Below are 18,294 nucleotides of genomic sequence, written 5' to 3' on the forward strand. Positions count from 1 at the left end.
TTCATTCTCCGTCCTTGCAAGACAATTCTTGCAAGGACGCTTGCAAGAAGTTTCTTCAAAAGAATGTACTTGCGTTCTCAGCGTTCTTCGGATTGAGAAACAGCCACTAACTATGACACGCATAGACATATCACCGACACGTGATCACGTGGTTCAAGTAGCTCGCTGCAGAGCCATAGAAATCTTTTTCTCTGGGACCCAAGACACGCCCTACCTCTTTTTACGTTATAACTGTGCGACAACACACATGACCTTTTGGATTGAGAAAGAACGTTTTGAAAACATGTTGGCTTAAATTTGGAACATATAAAGAAAATTGCACGTATTTGATTGCCTCGTCAAAATGTTCCGAATTTCTTTAACAGTTTGTAGCAAAGGCATTGCAAAAAGGGTAAGTGTTAGGCTAGCTAGTTAACTAGTAGATAATGCTTTTGGATTTGCATGTCTGGTCTCAATCACGATTAACTACAGCTCTGTACAAGACTGAAGTTGATCCATTATTACATAGGCTTTTTTTATTTATATTTCAGTTTGCCTCGTCATTCTCTGGAGAAAACGCAATCCCGTCCAATTTACGCCTCCCGTCTAATCTCGTGGACCCTGCAAGATCTAGTAAGACTTAAATCCACAATTAAGAATTCTGAGCATTGATAAAGATGATTGTCTGTAGGCTTAATCTTGATTATGTTGACACAGGTCTCCCATATCCTTATTCCAACTTCTTCCACAAATTCCTATTGCAGACGAGGAACATTCATGTTAAATGTGTTTGGCTATGTTAAGTATATTAACGTTTTTGTCTCATACAATATATCAGCTATCTGAGTTTTCAAGTAGGGTGAAGTGCCCCAAGGACACAACGGCACAGCCGGAATCGAACTGGCAACCTTCAGATTACTAGCCTGATTCCCTAACCGCTCAGCCACCTGACTCCCTTTCTCTACAACACCATACTATAAACCAAAGTATACGTTTTACACTTTACACGTAGTCATTTAGCAGACGCTCTTATCCAGAGCGACTTACAGTAAGTACAGGGACATTCCCCTTGAGGCAAGTAGGGTGAAGTGCCTTGCCCAAGGACACAGCGTCATTTGACACGGCGGGGAATCGATCCGGCAACCTTCTGATTACTAGCCCGACTCCCTCGGCGCTCAGCCATCTGACTCCCTGTTTTGCTACGCAAGATAATGTCTACTAATGCCCATTATCTTTACGATAATTGACTTTCTAATTGGAGCTGTTAAGAGCATGTCAATCTTAGAAAGTGATAACTTGGGTTGTTAATAAGGGGATTCCTAAAAGTTGTCAAATGTCACATATACAACAATATGACATTGGAAAGTTCTACTCCATTTGGCTCCAAAATTACATTGGATAAAGGTTATAGACCCACATATCTGGCAGTGAGTTAACATCCTCCAAGCAGGTAATTTGGAGCTCTCCCTCATGTTATCTTCCAGGGAGGCAGCCACCGTCATCAAACTCTGGTCTCCGAGTGTTGCAGAGATGTGAGGCCTCAGTCCCCTCTCACCTAAGCCCTGTACAGACATGGGTGGACACATTGGTGAGGCATGAGAGTGAACCCCTGGGTCTGGTGGACCTTCACCCTGATGTCTTTGCAGTACCGACCAGGTAAAAATTATATCAGTCCCCTTTACCCGTCAGCCAGCAAGTGTTATGTTACAGAAATCCATTTGTATTCCCTCCAGGATTGACATCCTTCATGAAGTTGAACTATGGCAGAGAAATTACAAGAGAATTGTAAGTTTTAAAACTTGTCTCACAAACGGAGGTTTAAAATAAATAAATAAATCAGTTTAGTCAGATATTAAATTGTATCTGAACAGATAGGCATGAATGAAGGAAATGTGTAAGAATAGACATGGTTGCAATGTGATACCCCATGTAAGTATGTTTTTCTTTCAAATGTATTTTAGAGTCACGCCAATACAAAAGTCAGATCAGAGGTTCGGGGCGGAGGAAAAAAGCCCTGGAACCAGAAGGGAAGTGGGAGGGCTCGGCATGGAAGCATCAGATCCCCTATATGGAGGGGAGGTGAGGATTACACATCTGGCAGTGTTACAAAACTTGACAAATTGATATAGTTACGGTTTGCATTAAGTTAGACAAAACAATGCTAGATGAACACAGAAGTACCAGAAGCATACTTATTCCAGGGTTTTTCTATATTTTTGTTCTGATATTTCCCACCAGCAAATAACTTTAAAAAATTGCACCTGTTAAAAGCTGGTTGAATGCCAAGAATATGTAATGCAGTCTTCAAGCCAAAGGGTAGCTGCGAAATTTGAACAGAAGTGGTCAGCCTGAATCATTAATTTCACTGGATGATACACAATTCCTTATGTGCCATTTCATAGTGTTGATGACTTCAGTACTGATCTACAATGTCAAAAATGGTTTAAAAATAAGAACCCACTGAATGAATGCACAAACCTTTGACATTCAGGCAGTGCATAAAATATTGTATTTAATGCTCACATCAGCCATGCTGCTCAACTCATTTGTTTTTCAGGTGGAGTTTCTCATGGTCCCAGAGGACCAACTAGTTATTACTACATGATCCCTATTAAAGTACGTGTCCAAGGATTGAAGATAGCCCTTAGCTCTAAATTGGCACAGGTACTGTAAATTGTAACCTATCGTATTATACAGTTGGATAAAGTTAGATGTTTTTGTGTTAATTTCTTCCCATGTTTCAGAATTACCTGCATGTGGTGGACTCTCTGAACATTCCTACACCAGACCCACAATATCTTGTGGACCTCATCAGATACAGATACTGCGGGGAGTCTGTATTGTTAGTGGATGCGTAAGTACTGTTACACAGCGCACACTTCTCACAAATCAGTTATAATTCCCATAAATTATATGAAATTTGTACTTTCTCACATTTTAAAGGACTGACAACTTACCTGGCAACATACTTCAGGCTACTGCAGGGCTGAAGATGGTGAATGTCATTCCAGCCATAGGTAAAACAAACTGTATTCAAACCACCTCAGAACTCGTAAGAGGGTTTCTTTTTTTGCAAAGATGTATTTAACAAAATATCTGAAATATCAAAAACATCTGTGAATCTTGACATTACTGATGGATAAAACTAATGCTAAGTTTGGACAAATTATTTCTATATTTGCAGGTCTGAATGTTCACAGCATGTTGAAACACGAGGTCCTGGTCCTTACACTTGAAGCTGTCAAGTTCCTGGAAAACAAGCTGCTTTGGCACAACCACAGATTTACACCTTTATACCCTTTCAAGCTCCCCTACAGTGATTTACCTTAACATTAAAATAAAGCAAGTGTAATGAAATGTCAGTTATTGAATTTGTTTAATATGCTCAATAAAAACCTGTGAATAAATAAGACAAAAAAGAACAGTCTACGTGATTACAAGGAAACCAAAAAAGGGATTCTAGCAGAATCCTATAGGCGATAATTTACTTTCGGTGGCAGTAATCCATTAGCCATATCATGCCGCACCTCCCATCGTAAGGCTGATCGTTTCTTTTCTGTGGGCACCACGTAACTGTTGACCACAAATATTTTCTGGGGTTTGGGCTGGAGGGGGAGGGAGAACAAGGCTTGTTATATGCAAGCATTTTTACTGACCACAGTTAAAACATTAAGATTAAGTCATACTTACTGGAGGTGGCTGATATGAGAGTTGATCCTGACAGTAAGAAAGGTACATTTGAACAGCTTTGCCAATGTCACAACGTTTCAAGTTATATATCATACATATAAATTAAGTTTTTGTACCAATCAATTGACCTTTTGCATAAGCCACGCCCACCTTAGTTACCATTGTTACTCTGTCAAGCCTTGCTTCTTTGTATAGCGGGTACTACTGTAAACTGCTCTATAAGTAGCAGACTGCTCTATAAGTACCGGTCAGTGTAAGGGATTCATATTGGAGTAATACCTCCAGATTGAGGGGAAACAGATAGCAATATGCAGTGGATATATTCAGAGTATTCAAATCTACAAGGAAGGGGACATATCAATAAAGCATACTGTACTAGATTAACAGTACAGTAGTACTAGTAGAGGGGCCAAGGTTAAACTGCTTCAGTGATAAAAGCAAATCAATTTGTAATTGGTTGTTATGGGGTCATGTTTAAGTTTATAATCTATGATTCCAAATTAAAGTAAATAATGCTGTTAGATGTGAGATAATATTTGCAAAACTGGATTTTAAATGATTACTTACGAATATGATTAACTACTGCTAATATCATTTTACTAGTAGTAGTGGCTACATACAGCGTCAGTTGACAACATTATGTTAGCTTCTGTACTGTACCTACGTGGCCGCTAGCTCTGTCTAGCTTTACAGCGGATAGTTTAGTTTTTGTTGCTAATACTAGCTCTAAAAGATAGCTACTATTAAGATAATATTAGGAGTAGGCCTAGTCATACTAGTAAATGGCATCAAAAAAAATTCAAATCCAGTTTTGCGAATGTAATCTCACTATTCTAACTAGCTAGTAGGGCTTCAGAGAGAGTACAATCGCAAAACAGACCTTGAAACAGACAAAAGTATGTTTGTTGAACTTTAAGATATTCAGCTGAGAATGGGGGCATGACACTTTTACTCTTGGATTTTGGGCTGTGGCTCTAAAATCCTTGGGTACTTGCTATCGGATTTTGTATGTTCCCTATAGAATTTTCGAGCTTCTTCAGTTAGTGACCGGTAGCTAAGGTAGGATTGGTCAAAGCCGTTTTGGGGCGTGGCTTTCGCAATAGGTCAATTATAACATGCTATCTGTACCAATGATATGGAGGATTAAAAGTGGCAAAATTAATTAAATACACCATTAAATAATTACTTAAATGTGTCATTAATCAATTACAATTGGAATTAAATACATACAAATGTTAATAAATGTGTCATGAATTCATTAAAATACCAATTCATTTGATGTAAAATACATTAAAATTACTTCACTATTTAATTATTTAATGATCCTGTGTTACTGTGCAGTGTTTCCCACAGATTAGAAATCTAATTGTGGCGGGGAGGGGTGGGGGTTGTCAGACCGGGGGGGGGGGGGGGGGGGGGGGGGGGGGTCGTAAGAATTCCTTCGTTAATAATTCGTTACACAGTTAATTTGTTAATAATTTGTTACAGTAAATATTAATCCAAAATGATTCACACCTTCACAAAATTAACAACAACTAACATTTAATTTCTGCATTAATCATGTAGCAACGCTAGTGCTAAACAACTATTTAACTGGTCGGCTCCATGACGCCGGGTAAGTAGCTAGCTCTTGAGACTTCTCACCAAAAGAACGAAGGGGAAACTTCGAGTACTGTAGGTCGCTCTGGATAAGAGCGTCTGCTTCCCATGTGTGGGAAACACTGCTATGCAGTGAACAATATTTAAATGCAAAACGCTTAACAGCGCCCTCAGTCAATTGCGTTTTCATTTCACCATGTGTTGCAGTGCTTCATGAATTTATTTTATCTGTCAAACTTGCCCATCAAAGTCAGTGGGTGGGGCTAACACAAATCTAGTCTGATCCATTGTGTTGGTCTGAAGTAGAGTGCCTGGATATAGACGATGGAGGATCTTCATGAACTTTCTAGGGAGTTGGTGAGAGACATTTTAAACTTAGCAGAGGATGTGGAAGCAGTCCCTGCTCACCCACAGCATGTATCGAGTAAAGCAGAGTTGAAGTTATTTTCGCACTTTGCAATGCAACGACTAAAAATCAAGGGGAAAGTCGGTCCGGCTAGCCCCAATGTTGAGACAGCGTGCTAGGTGCAGGACCAAATGTCTAAAACTTGCCCGGAGCTGCTGAGAGAAGCAGCAATTTGATTGAGGAAGATGCTGATGCACCCTGGTACCAGAGAAGCGTTGGACTATTTCTTCTAAATTTGCAGTCACTCTGTGGTCAATATCTTGGTCGGAAAGTGCTTCAATAAGTTCCTCTGCTTTACTCGCTACATGCTCTGGGTGAGGAGGTCCTGCTTCCATATCCTCTGCTAAATCTAAAATGTGACTAGATTTGCGTTAGCCCCACCCACTGACTTTGATGGGTGAGTTTGACAGATAAAATAAATTCATGAAGCACTGCAACACATGGTGACATGAAAATGAAATTGACTGAGGGCGCTGTTTAGCGTATTGCATTTGAATATTGTCCACTGCACAGTAACACAAGACTATGAAATAATAAATTAAAAAGTGAAATTATTATATTTAGTCATTTAGCAGACGCTCTTATCCAGAGCGACTTACAGTAAGTACAGGGACATTCCCCCTGAGGCAAGTAGGGTGAAGTAATTTTTGGCAGGGCAGGAAATCGATCCGGCAACCTTCCGATTACCAGCCCATCTCCCTCACCGCTCAGCCATCTGACTCCTGATTATATATGTATTTTACATCAAATGAATGGGTATTTTAATGAATTCATGACACATTTAATAACTAATGTATGTATTTAATTCAAAGTTTAATTAATGAATGACACATTTAAGTAATTATTTAATGGTGTATTTATTTAATTAATTTGGGCACTTTTAGTCCTCCATACAATGCTAACCTGTAGATATGTCATACTGATGAAGTGTGTCCTTAAGAGAACAGTGACTAGTCACATTAGCTTACTACAAAAGAGTATTGCTTATTTAATGGTCGCAATAAGCCTGTCAGCCAACAAATACACTGAGTTATTAAAGTTTATATTCATACCCTGATTTTCCAGTGCAATGCTTTCCTCTCCTTCTGTCCAGGAGGCTTAAACATTTCCCAATCCTGTTTGTACTGGAAATACCTAGATGGGAGATAACATTTAACTATCAACCTCCAATAATATCAAAGCAATCAAAGGGTTCCCACTCTTTTCTAGAGATCATTTTCCATTGCATTTTCAGTTATTATATAGTTGGCATGACAGACAGGGATCACATCAAACACTAATATGTTGCTCTCTGTGCGTCCTTTGGACCACTGTCAAAACGCCACATTTAAAGATTTACGACAAACTTGTTGTATTGATATGCAAGTGTAATATGGTCCAAAAACTGGGACTACTTCATAGGTGTGGAAATATCAAAAAAGTTAAAGGTCCCATGACATGCAGTTTTTGGATGCTTTTATATAGTCCCACAAAGAGCTTTCCTCAGGACATGCCGTTTCTGTGTCTGTAGCTTTAAATGCTAATGAGGAGGAGCCCCGTAGCCCCGTTGCTGTAAGATAACTCGAATTTGCCCATTGTCATCTGATCACCCTGGTTTGCAGAGGTCCACACTCAGTCATTTCAATGAGGGGAAAGGCTGATATTGCGCGTTCCATATCACCAACAGCAGAATGGTTATCCAAATAACAAAAGTGTACAACACTCGCGTTACAGTGTGTGTATTCACACACCTACTTGATGCCATCTACCTTTACATTATCAACAGTAACTGAGCTGTTAGAGATTAGCTGCAGAGCTAATGTTACAGCCACATTCTAAGAGTAGAAAGCTAGGTAACCATAACCATATCAGTGTTTCCCACACAGACTAATTTGTGGCGGTGCGCCAAAGAATCAACACCAGGCGCCACAAATAACGTTTCATAAAAAAAATAATGTTTTAACACTATTAAGGTTAACACTATTAAGGTTTTAACACTATAAAGGTCGATTCCCGGCCGGTGCTCATGACGTTGAGTCCTTGGGCAAGGCACTTCACCCTACTTGCCTCGGGGAGAATGTCCCTGTACTTACTGTAAGTCGCTCTGGATAAGAGCGTCTGCTAAATGACTAAATGTAAATGTAACTTCCGTTGAGTAGCGGAAGTTGTGGTTTGCTATACGTTAGTCCCAGCCAGCCGTCAACAGTGATTCTTTCTAAAGGAATTTCAACTGGAATTCAACTAAAACTGGTTTGTTTTTAAATATATGTTGTCATTTATATTGTTTTTATTATCGTTATAAGACTAATTGCGGAGCTCTGGTAAGCTACCTGTTGCGCCGTTTGCGGCTTTACTAACAAGTTCAAGTCTTTTATTTGTCAAGTACACAGAACAACACAAGGTCAGACTGGGCACTGAAATTCTTAAGACAAGACAAGGCAAGCAACTGGCGTTACATAACATATAAGTACACAGAACATAATTTACATCTATGCTGAGCTTAAATAAGTGAAACTTCCTAAATATACAGATAGCAATAAATAATCGACTATACTAACCCTAATACTAAAACTTCCTAAATTACAGATAACAATAAATAATACACTATACTAACCCTAAATGCACATAAAACCTATTTCAACCCTATTCTGACCTAAGTGGAGTACAATAGTGCATAATTGCAGATCAGTGACTATGTCAATGACCATACAGGAGCCTGGTGGTGAGGTACAGTAGTGCAACGTTACTGATAGTGCAACCAGTAGCTGAAAGTGACAGTGTATAAGTGACTAGTGTGCAGTAAATCAATGTCCATATCAGTGTCCATCCAGAAGCCCGATGGCCATTGGGTAGAAACTATTGTCCAGTCTGCGTGTGCACGACCGGATGCTGCGGTAACGCCTGCCAGAAGGCAGCGGGGTAAAGAGACTGAAGGATGGGTGGGAACAGTCTCTTAGAATCCTGCCGGCTTTCCTTAGGCAACAACCAGACTAAGCTAAATCTGTGGCTTCAACGACAGTGTGTTGAACACACCCACAACAGAAAGGGATTGTTCTTGTGACACATGGTACAGTTTCCATCGCCTGCCAACAGATGAGGACTACACAAGAATGTAGTTGAAAAACCTAGCCTTGAAGAGACCACCCAAAACACTCATATGTGAATGCTACTCATTTCATTTTGTGGACAAAAAACCGACGGAGGAAATCTGCATCCTACTTTGTGTTTGGGCTACGAAAGACCTCCACAGATTTAGTCCCAGTTCTGCCAGTAAAGATGGGATGCAAGTGTTCATATAGGAATTTTTGTGGGTTAGTAGTGCCCCGGTCCAGCAACACATGAGCACCCAGCCGTTTGTATTTCACCTGACGATGAAACTAAAACCCAGGACCGGAGATGTGGGACTGCTATATGGTACACAAGGTTGTGTCCCACTTCGCAACAGAATTAGCTTACCGCAATGACTCTTTATGAGCGTTACCATGACAATCGCCGGCTCCAGAAGTTGCGTCCATAATTCAGGAAATGGATCATGGGAGCTAGGAATAAGGTGGATTCGTTCAACTGCATTTCCTTTCCCTGCTCTCCCTCTGTCTCTTTCACTCATGCGTCTCTCACATACGCACAGTCACAACGTCAGCACACGTTAGCAACGATGCATACCTATGCCGTTCTAGTAAGCATTAGTGCCGTAGCTAAAGGTCTAGGAAAGTTGAGGCTACTTTTCGCTAGGTACCTACGAACATGTCTTGATCGAAGGTTCCCTTTCGTTCTTTTGGTGAGAAGTCTCAGGAGCTAGCTACTTACCCGGCGTCATGGAGCCGACCAGTTAAATAGTTATTTAGCGCTAGCATTTCTACCTGCATATGCAGACATTTTTAGTTTGTTGTTGTTTCTGTGGAGGTGCGAATCATTTTGTGATGCGATGATAGCTCAGTTCACAACGACAGAACACACTGATCACTTTCGTCTTGTCAATGGAACCATTTGGCAACCTTTTAAAAGTAAACTTTCCATTCAGAATCTTATTGGCATCCATTTCGGCATCTGGCGCTGGCAATCAACTCAAAACGTAACGTTAGCCTACTACCAGAGAACAGTGGGGAACCTTCAGGGCCTTCTACGCCTTCAGAGAAGGCCTAAACAAATTATAAATAATAATATATTTAATACTAATAATAAAGTATTCAATAAATAATAATAAATAAATACATATCTCATTTAATTTAATACAATACATTGAATACATTTTCTTTCATCTGTGTTCTATAGTTAAGCTTACTGTCAAGTTCATGTCCTGAAAACATGTTTTCCAATCAGAATCTGTCTGTCTCTATTAAGGCCCAGTTAGCTGGCTCATTCATTGGTTAGGACTTCACAAATCCTGGGGAAGGCCAAGCTACGTGTTTTGGTGTGAAGTGACGGGCAAATCGACCAATCACGCTTTGATTTCAAGTGGGCGGGAACAAAACAAAACATCCTAGGCCTTCATGAAGTCCTAATCTCTTGCAGAGTGGTTAGAGCGGTTGAGAGACAGAGGCACCGTCCACACTAGCCCCTGTAAATTTAAAAACGCATACATATGTCTCCGTTTGCACCTCCCGTCCACACTAATACGGCGTATTCGGACACTGAAAACAGAGCTTTTCGAATACGCTCCCCTAGCCGGAGACATTTGAAAACGCTGGGTTCGCGTAGTAGTGTGGACGGGGTCCACGGAGCTTTTCAGATACGATGACGTTCAGTTGCCATGACACTGGGGTTAGCTTGCGCTCTATGGCTATAGCTAATGTCAAGATGAACATGGAAGGTGAAAGAAATATGCTGCTCCATCTCTATAATTTATTTAACAGTTTAGTTAGTGTACTACTTCAGATACAAGTATTATCACTTAATAGATACGCGTTACTCCTACGCAGAAGGCGAGCGTTGTAGGCTACTCGGTGTGCCTGAACAGATATTATTGACGTTATGGTCTATTTGTTTACATCCGTGTCATCGTTAGCTAATTAAAGGATTGCACTTGTTTAACCCATTCAATTAATCGTATTGTTACTTTTTTCCGCTATGATTTTTTTCTCGGCGGTGATGGCCGAGGTGAAGGCCCAGCTGTACAGTCCCTGACAAAAGTCTTGTCACTTATCCATTTTGTAGAAACAACTATTTATAACCTGACTTTTAATTAATCAATTGGTTTTAGAAATGGCTCATATGAAAGCTAAACCCCCCCCCAAATTACGTTTAATATACTAAAATAAATTTGCTTCACTGAAGAAATATTGATCATTTAATGAACACAGAAATGTCAGAAATTGGCAAGACAAAAGTTTTGTCGTCTACATAAAGTAATGTGAAAATTAAAGAAATAATTTACTTAAAATACAAAAATATGTTGCATAACATATGTGAATGAAGTAGTGGTGCTTTGAGATCCATATTTAGTATCTTGTATGACTTCCATGAGCTTGAAGGACTGCATCCATGCGGTTCGACAATGATTCATACAATTTATTGATGAAGTCATCAGGAATAGCAAAGAAAGCAGTCTTACATGCCTCCCAGAGTTCATCAAGATTCTTTGGTTGCGTCTTCCATGCTTCCTCTTTCATTCTACCCCAGACATGCTCAATGATGTTCATGTCTGGTGACTGGGCTGGCCAGTCCTGGAGCACCTTGATCTTCTTTGCCTTGAGGAACTTTGATGTAGAGATGGAAGTATGCGATGGAGCACCATCCTGCTGCAACATTTGACCCCTTTTATGGTTGGGAATGTAAGAGGTAGCTAATACATCTTGATATTTTAGGCTATTGATATTGCCTTCCACCCTGCAAATCTCTCGTACACCCCCATACTGGATGTAACCCCAGACCATGATTTTTCCGCCACCAAACTTAACAGTTTTCTGGGTGAATCTCGGATCCATGCGCGCTCCAGTAGGTCTCCTACAATATTTGCGGCGGCTGTGATGTAATTCCACCGAAGATTCATCTGAGAAATCCACCTTCTGCCACTTTTCCAGCGTCCATCCTTTTAGCAGGCTGTGGGCCTTGGCAAATGCCACACGTTTTTTTAATTGCCTTTTGTTTAGTGCTGGTTTCTGGGCACTGATTCGACCAAAGAGGCCATTTCGAGACAGAATTCTACAAACTGTCCTGGTTGACACGGGGACTTGAGGTGACCAGACCTGGTGGAGCTCTGCTGCAGTGAAAAAGGGGCTGGCCTTGGATTTTCGAGCCAACAAACGGTCCTCCCAAGCAGTTGTCTTGCGGGGTCTGCCGGACCTAGGCTTGTCAAAAACATCTGCAGTCTCTTCAAATCTTTTTCTCATTCTTTGGACTTGGCGCTGTGACACATTGAAGGTGTTAGCCACCTCAGCAGTGGATCTGGTCTTCAGACTCTTGATAATCAAAACTTTGGTCTCAGGGTGAATCTTAGGCATGTTGTCAGAGGTCAAGTTGCAGTTTATGTGAAGGTCTGTTGTGCTGGGGTTCTTTTTATACACACCCACTAATTGATTGATCAATTATTGATCACAGGTGAGGCTGTAATCTAGGATTGGGTGCATCATATGACAAGGCGACAAGACTTTTGTCTTGCCAAAATCTGACCTTTCTTTGTTCATTAAATTATAAATGTTTCTTCAGTGAAGCAAATTTATTTTAGTATATTAAACATAATTTGGGAGGGTTTTAGCTTTCATATGAGCCATTTCTAAAACCAATTGATTAATTAAAAGTCAGGTTATAAATAGTTGTTTCTACAAAATGGATAAGTGACAAGACTTTTGTCAGGGACTGTAGTACTCACGGTTCGCCACTGCCAGAGAATGTCTAATATCCGTAAACGGGCTCTGCTACTACTCTTTAGCCGGCTCGCAAGCCCAAACAAGTGTGTGTGGCGTGCTGTTGTTTTGTGTCCGGTCTAGCTAGATCCGGTGCGGTATTGTAGTTTTTCTAACGTCAGTGTTGTTGCAACAGAATGTGAAAAAAACTAAAAAGTTTGCTAGGTCAAAAAGAGCATTAATCGCGCGATAAAAAAATGTACGCCGTTAATTTGGGTTTGTGTTAACGCCGTTAAGGCGAGACACGGCAGGCAAAAAAATGAGTTTTTCGTATACTGGTCAATTTTGATTTTCTTAGCTATTTTGCTTCCTCAACATGTCTATTTTCAAACTAGTTGAAAGAAAACGTTCAAAATATATTTTAAAGTGTTTATTTTACTGCACTTTGTCTTGTTGTGCCTGTGGATTTCACCAAAATTCAACAAAAGTTAGCATTCTAAAGTAACATACAGTACCGCGACCGTTGGCTTCACTATGACATTCTTGGTATCGTTGTAAAGCTCTCTTTCTCCTGCATAATGTTATCCGATCCAAACATGGTCATTTCCTTTGTATCAGCAACCAATCGTGAAAGTACAAAGGGAGGGTTTGACTTAAATAAGAAATCCGATTGGCTGGAGTCGATTTCTGATAACCTGATTCGTTCAATTGCATCATGTGATGCGCACTGACGCTTCCTGGTTTAGCTGTCAGCGAGACCTTTTGAATCTCAAAATGCCGAAAGAAGCACTAACACAAACTTCTAAGAAAATAAGACAACTATTGTCACTTCCTAAATAAAAGGCTCAACAGTTTAATGAAGACGACTGTCAAGCTCAATCTATGCAAAATTATCGATGGGAAAAGAGTAGATAGCGCTGAACATGAACAACGCGCCTCACAGCTGAAAGTTTATGTAGCGCGATTGCATGAACTGGTTAATGAATGAATTTGACCTGATTGCACAAGGACAGGGTTTAAAATTATTATTCATCCGCAAAATCATGGCTCTTAGTAGTTGTTTGCTTCTGGAGTGTAGTCCGTGCAAAATAGATGGGTAATCTACCGCAAAAGTATATATAGGCTTACATCTATGCGTCTGCAAGACGGAACGAGAAACAACGTTGCCTTTGACTTGAATGTGCGAATGGTGCTCTTAGCCCACGAGTTAGGGTTGGGGTATGGGAAAATAAATGCATCTTTCCCACTCTGGTCAAATGTGCCACTTTGGATAACATCAATGACTAATGAAAGCATTGCTGTATTGTATTCTCCCCACACCCCCACCCCCACCCACACCCACTGCTCCACTGTAGCCTTCATCAATTTGTTTTACGGATCAATAAAGTATTTAATTCATGTGTTAGTCAGTTTTACAGTAGGCCCCACAGGCTTTTCCCCTATCAGGGTGGACAATATTTAGATAATGTCGCCTACCGATATACATACATTTACTTTAGTGGCAAAAACATAACTTTAACAATAAAACTTGGCCAAATGAACAGTAAGTAAATACACTAAGCATTACATTTTAGTGGCAAGAATTGAAAGAGGGCTGGAGTCACTGCAAAGGACCAGGGAGCAGATCAGGCAGGCTTTCTGGTGTTGGTATAGAAATGCAGAGGAGAATGGAAATCCCCTGGTAGCCATAAACACCATGCTGGAACCTATATAACCCACGAGGTGGGGAAGCAGCTTATCCCAGTGTACCACCGCATGTCATGTGACAGCCTGCTGCAGCAAATGCAGCATTGAGGCACTCAGAATGCAAACGAGTGCCTCAACTCTGTTGTATGGGTGCGGTGTCCAAAAAGCAGAGTTAAGGCAGCAGCCAGTATGGCCAGCTCCACTTTTAATGAAGGTGCCTCTGCCATGCTAAGTGTAATGGAGAGGTTGTGGCTTCATAGCACGTTGTTACAGTTAACGCCATGAGGGAAACTGATCGGTTCCGAAAGTCCAAATCTGAGACTTGCGCAACCAGCATGAAGCAGAGTGTCTGAGCACTGCAAAACTGAATAGGCATCAGCAAGATAGGGATGAGGGTCCAACATATGAAGCAGGCATGGAAAACTAGGCTGCACACATAAGTTAGGCTATAGGCATGTTAAGCAGGATGGACAACCACCAAACCAGGGTGGAAGTTCTAGTTGCAGTGTGTCTGTGCGGGTGCGTGTGTGTTTTACTACAGTTCTGTTCAGTTAAAAGCCAATGCTGGTTACATTTTCAGTTTGAATGTGTTTGGGATGTTTTCTGTTGTTGTTGCTAAGGTCTTGATGAGATATTTTGTCTGTAAATAGAGCTTTCAAATCCATTTGTATACAAACACTTTTTTAAAAGCCAGTTCTCAAAATTAGGTTTTTCTCATGCTCTGAGCATGAAATCTCCACTTCTGTAGTACTAACATACATCAAACTTTCTATTTATCTTCCTATTTACTTTGTCTAGGAGTTTACAGAGGGGTTTGATAATAAATGTTTCATAGCCTGATTTATCTGGAATTTTATTCAAAAAAAGTGGCGAAAATCGTTTTTTATGAGTGTTGACAGTATTTTCTGATTTCTGAAGTGAAAGAGATTTCAAAAAACTTTATTTTCAAAGTATCAACAAAAGGACAACATTTTTTTTACCTAACTTTAACCAATAATCAGATTTCAGTTCTGGAAAATTACACATATTTGATTAAATTGTGCCTCATTTGCATATCTAAATAAAATATTCAGAAAACTTGTAATGCAAAAAAACATTGTCTTAATATAAGTAGTCAACTGGGTAGGTTTAATGGTGATATCTATCAGTTAAAAATGTTACCCTATTAACCTGTGGTTTCTGGCCTTAACTCGTTTACAGATTTTTATTTATTTTTTTACTGAATGCAATATGTGGCGTCCGGTGTTGATTCTGTGGTGCATCGCCACAAAATAGTCTGTGTGGGAAACACTGAAAAGTATACCGCGGTTGAAACGGTATAGCCAAATCTCTCCCGGTAGACACATTTCTACCGTTGCACGGTATATCCTGTCATACCGCCCAGCCCTATTATGACGTCATAAAACCAGCATTTCCAAAACTGAGCATTTCAGCTTTCATTTTGTCAAAGGCGGAGAAGAATACCCAGGGCTTTGGTTTACACCTATCAACATTTTTAGCTACTGGGGGACCAAAGGTAGGCAAGTGGAACTCATTAATGTTAAATAACCTCCTAAAGTGAAATGTTCATGTCATGGGACCTTTAATTGATGTTCTAATCTACAGAACGCGTCACAAAGGGAATTAAACTAAGCCGTTGTTTAAATAGGGATGGTTATTGTTAAGGTTTTAACGGTATTACTACTGTTACCGATATTCCTTATCAATCAGGTACTTTAATGGTATTCTTATTAGAACTTTGGGTTTTTTCATAAAAACACAAACTGAGAACAGAATTCATATTGCTTTTTTGTTAATCAAATTATCTATAGTGAAAGAAACAGCAATGTTTCAAACAGGGCTCAAGTCTCACGCATTTGCTGTGAGACTCACTCATTTCAATAATGTCTCACACTGGGTAGTGATAACTTGTCCCGCTATATGCAACTAATGGACGATGCGTATTTTTGAGCCATAGTTGTCTCCAGTTATACAGAGTTAAAGGTCACATGACATGGAAACTTCACTTTAGGAGGTTATTTAACATTAATATGAGTTCCCCTAGCCTGCCTTTTGTCCCCCAGTGGCTAGAAATTTCAATAGGTGTAAACCAAGCCCTGGGTATTCTTCTCCACCTTAGAGAAAATAAATTCTCAAACGCTCGGTTTGAAAATCGCCTACCCAGATAATCTGGCCCGCCAATGAGAAACTGAGCTATGACCGAGCAAGTGTTTTTATCCTCGAGAGACATGGCTTGCAAACGAACGAAGCATTACATTTGCTCAGTTTGGATGTACAAAGGAAAACAAAAGTATTTTTACAATTCCTTCACCGAGCCTCTGAAGACCCAGTGTCTTAATTTTATTTTCTCTGGAAATGCGCCAACACAACTTGTTTTGTATGTCTGCGCCGTTCCCTGTTCCCTCAACTTGAGCTAATATAAAGCTGGCCTTGCTGAAATAAAATTCTGGAATAGTACTAACTCTCCTTGGTCCAGCTACAAACCTCTGACAAGTAAGTTAACTAACGCTATCATTTTGTTACTTTACTGTATATGGTTACCGAGCTTGCTACCCTTAGAATGTGGCTGTAACATTAGCTTTGCAGCTAACAGCTCAGTTACTGTCGCTAATGTAAAGGTAGATAGCATCAAGTATGTGTGTGAATACACATGGCGTAACGTGAGTGCTGAACACTTTGTTATTTGGATAACCATTCTGCTGTTGTTATAGCGCGCGCGATATCCGCCTTTCCCCTCATTGAAATGACTGAGTGTGCACCTCTGCAAACCAGGGTGATCAGATGAGAATTGGGAAACAATTGCTTACAGCAACGGGGCTACAAGCCATTGCGATACATCCATTGTAAACATTAGCGCATGGTGCCACCTCTCTCCTCCTCATTAGCATACTGCTTGTAGTGGCTGTAATTATGCACCAAGGCTGAATTTCGGTAAAGAGACTTCAGATACAGTATTAGAGGACCACTAAGGCCTATATTAAACCATCCAAAACCAGCATATCATGTGACCTTTATAACCAACCAATCAGAAACATTACCAGCACCCCTTCACCCCCGAAAGTTTTGTACCCAAACGTTGACGTATGGTATTCTCCTGCTAAACTTTTGATCAAACTTGAGAGCCCTGGTTTCAATTAAATGTACACACTAGGGATGGGCATAATTAATCGACGATCGATTATCGATCATTAAGAATTTAGTCGATAACATTATTTGTTCATCGATAAAACTAATGCGTGTTCTGTTGCGTAGGGTGAGTCTTGAAGGATTGCAATGGATTTCGCTATGTGGCAGCAATTAGCTAAACATTTTACCAAATGAAGCCAATGTTTGGAAAAAAACGCCACAGGCCTACTCAATTACCGGCGAGTTTCCATGTACTAGCTATTTCAAAAGTAAATATGAAGAGGTCACGGCGAAGTGTAGCGTGAGACCATATTGACTAAAAAATTCCTTTGTTCACTGCCAACACTGCAAAGCTGAGTATAAATACAACTCCTCCACGACTCAAATGATGTACCACTTGAAGAACGTACATCCGACCCTGGTTAGTGGCGGTGCATCCTGCTCTTGGTGCTAGCACGGAGGAGCTGCGATGCACAACGAGCAGAGAAAATTACCCAACGGATCTGTAAGTCCATCGAGATGGATATGCTACCCATAAGTATTGTTGAGGGCGAAGGTTTTTATGAAGCTTTGTTAATTAGCCGGAAAAAAACGAGGGTCAGTTGTGTTTGAACACAGGCTTCTAGCTGTCGGCTCCGCTTCTAGGAGTTACAGAAATAGTTGTTTTTCTTGTAATCCCTAGTAAGGGGTCCCATTATCGTCCACCTAGTTCTCGACGCTCGTTAGCAATGTTACCAAAATGTCGTTATACTACAAATTAAAAACGTTGGGCCTATGTCACAGCATTATACTTTAATATATAGATACACACCTATATTATAACATTCCGGTATTGAAATCCAATCCGGATATGCCTAGAAATGTTACTTTCCTGATTTTAGCAGTTAGCCAGGGGGTCCCATTATCATCCACTCAACCACTTTCAATGGAGAATTGTCAGTTTGACGCTGCGGAAGGCAGATGCTACACATACGGTTTGAGAGCGTATTTACACACTCAAATCTCGAAGTAAGAAGCTGTAATTTGGTGTGCGGCATAATAAGATAT

At 40.3% G+C, this 18,294-nt stretch overlaps 2 protein-coding genes across 11 annotated transcripts in view; one reads left to right on the forward strand and one right to left on the reverse strand.

Moving 5' to 3' along the window:
- Positions 1-170: 170 nt before the first annotated feature.
- mrpl4 (mitochondrial ribosomal protein L4) lies at positions 171-3,389 on the forward strand. Of its 2 annotated transcripts, none has more exons than XM_047043495.1 (9): positions 171-391; positions 531-612; positions 1,464-1,635; positions 1,713-1,764; positions 1,941-2,058; positions 2,537-2,595; positions 2,724-2,833; positions 2,923-2,996; positions 3,164-3,389. In XM_047043495.1, exons 1-9 carry the CDS (start codon positions 344-346, stop codon positions 3,307-3,309), a joined length of 861 nt encoding a protein of 286 aa, XP_046899451.1. In that variant the 5' UTR covers positions 171-343; the 3' UTR covers positions 3,310-3,389. The 2 variants fall into 2 exon arrangements, with proteins under 2 accessions (XP_046899451.1, XP_046899450.1); XM_047043494.1 differs by having other exon boundaries at positions 190-391; positions 2,537-2,643.
- Positions 3,338-18,294, reverse strand: part of hyls1 (HYLS1 centriolar and ciliogenesis associated) — a 26,372-nt gene continuing 11,415 nt past the window's right edge. For 7 of the 9 annotated variants that reach the window (XM_047043493.1, XM_047043490.1, XM_047043492.1 and 4 more), the window contains 3 exons: positions 6,727-6,808; positions 3,670-3,696; positions 3,338-3,584 (listed from right to left, as the gene is read on the reverse strand). In XM_047043493.1, coding sequence (XP_046899449.1) covers positions 3,450-3,584; positions 3,670-3,696; positions 6,727-6,808 — 244 coding nt within the window. In that variant the 3' untranslated portion in view covers positions 3,338-3,449. The remainder of the gene's footprint in view (positions 3,585-3,669; positions 3,697-6,726; positions 6,809-18,294) is intronic. The other 2 variants (XM_047043487.1, XM_047043489.1) reach the window with 2 other exon arrangements.

This window comes from Hypomesus transpacificus, chromosome 21, assembly GCF_021917145.1.
Source record: "Hypomesus transpacificus isolate Combined female chromosome 21, fHypTra1, whole genome shotgun sequence".
NCBI lineage: Eukaryota > Metazoa > Chordata > Actinopteri > Osmeriformes > Osmeridae > Hypomesus > Hypomesus transpacificus.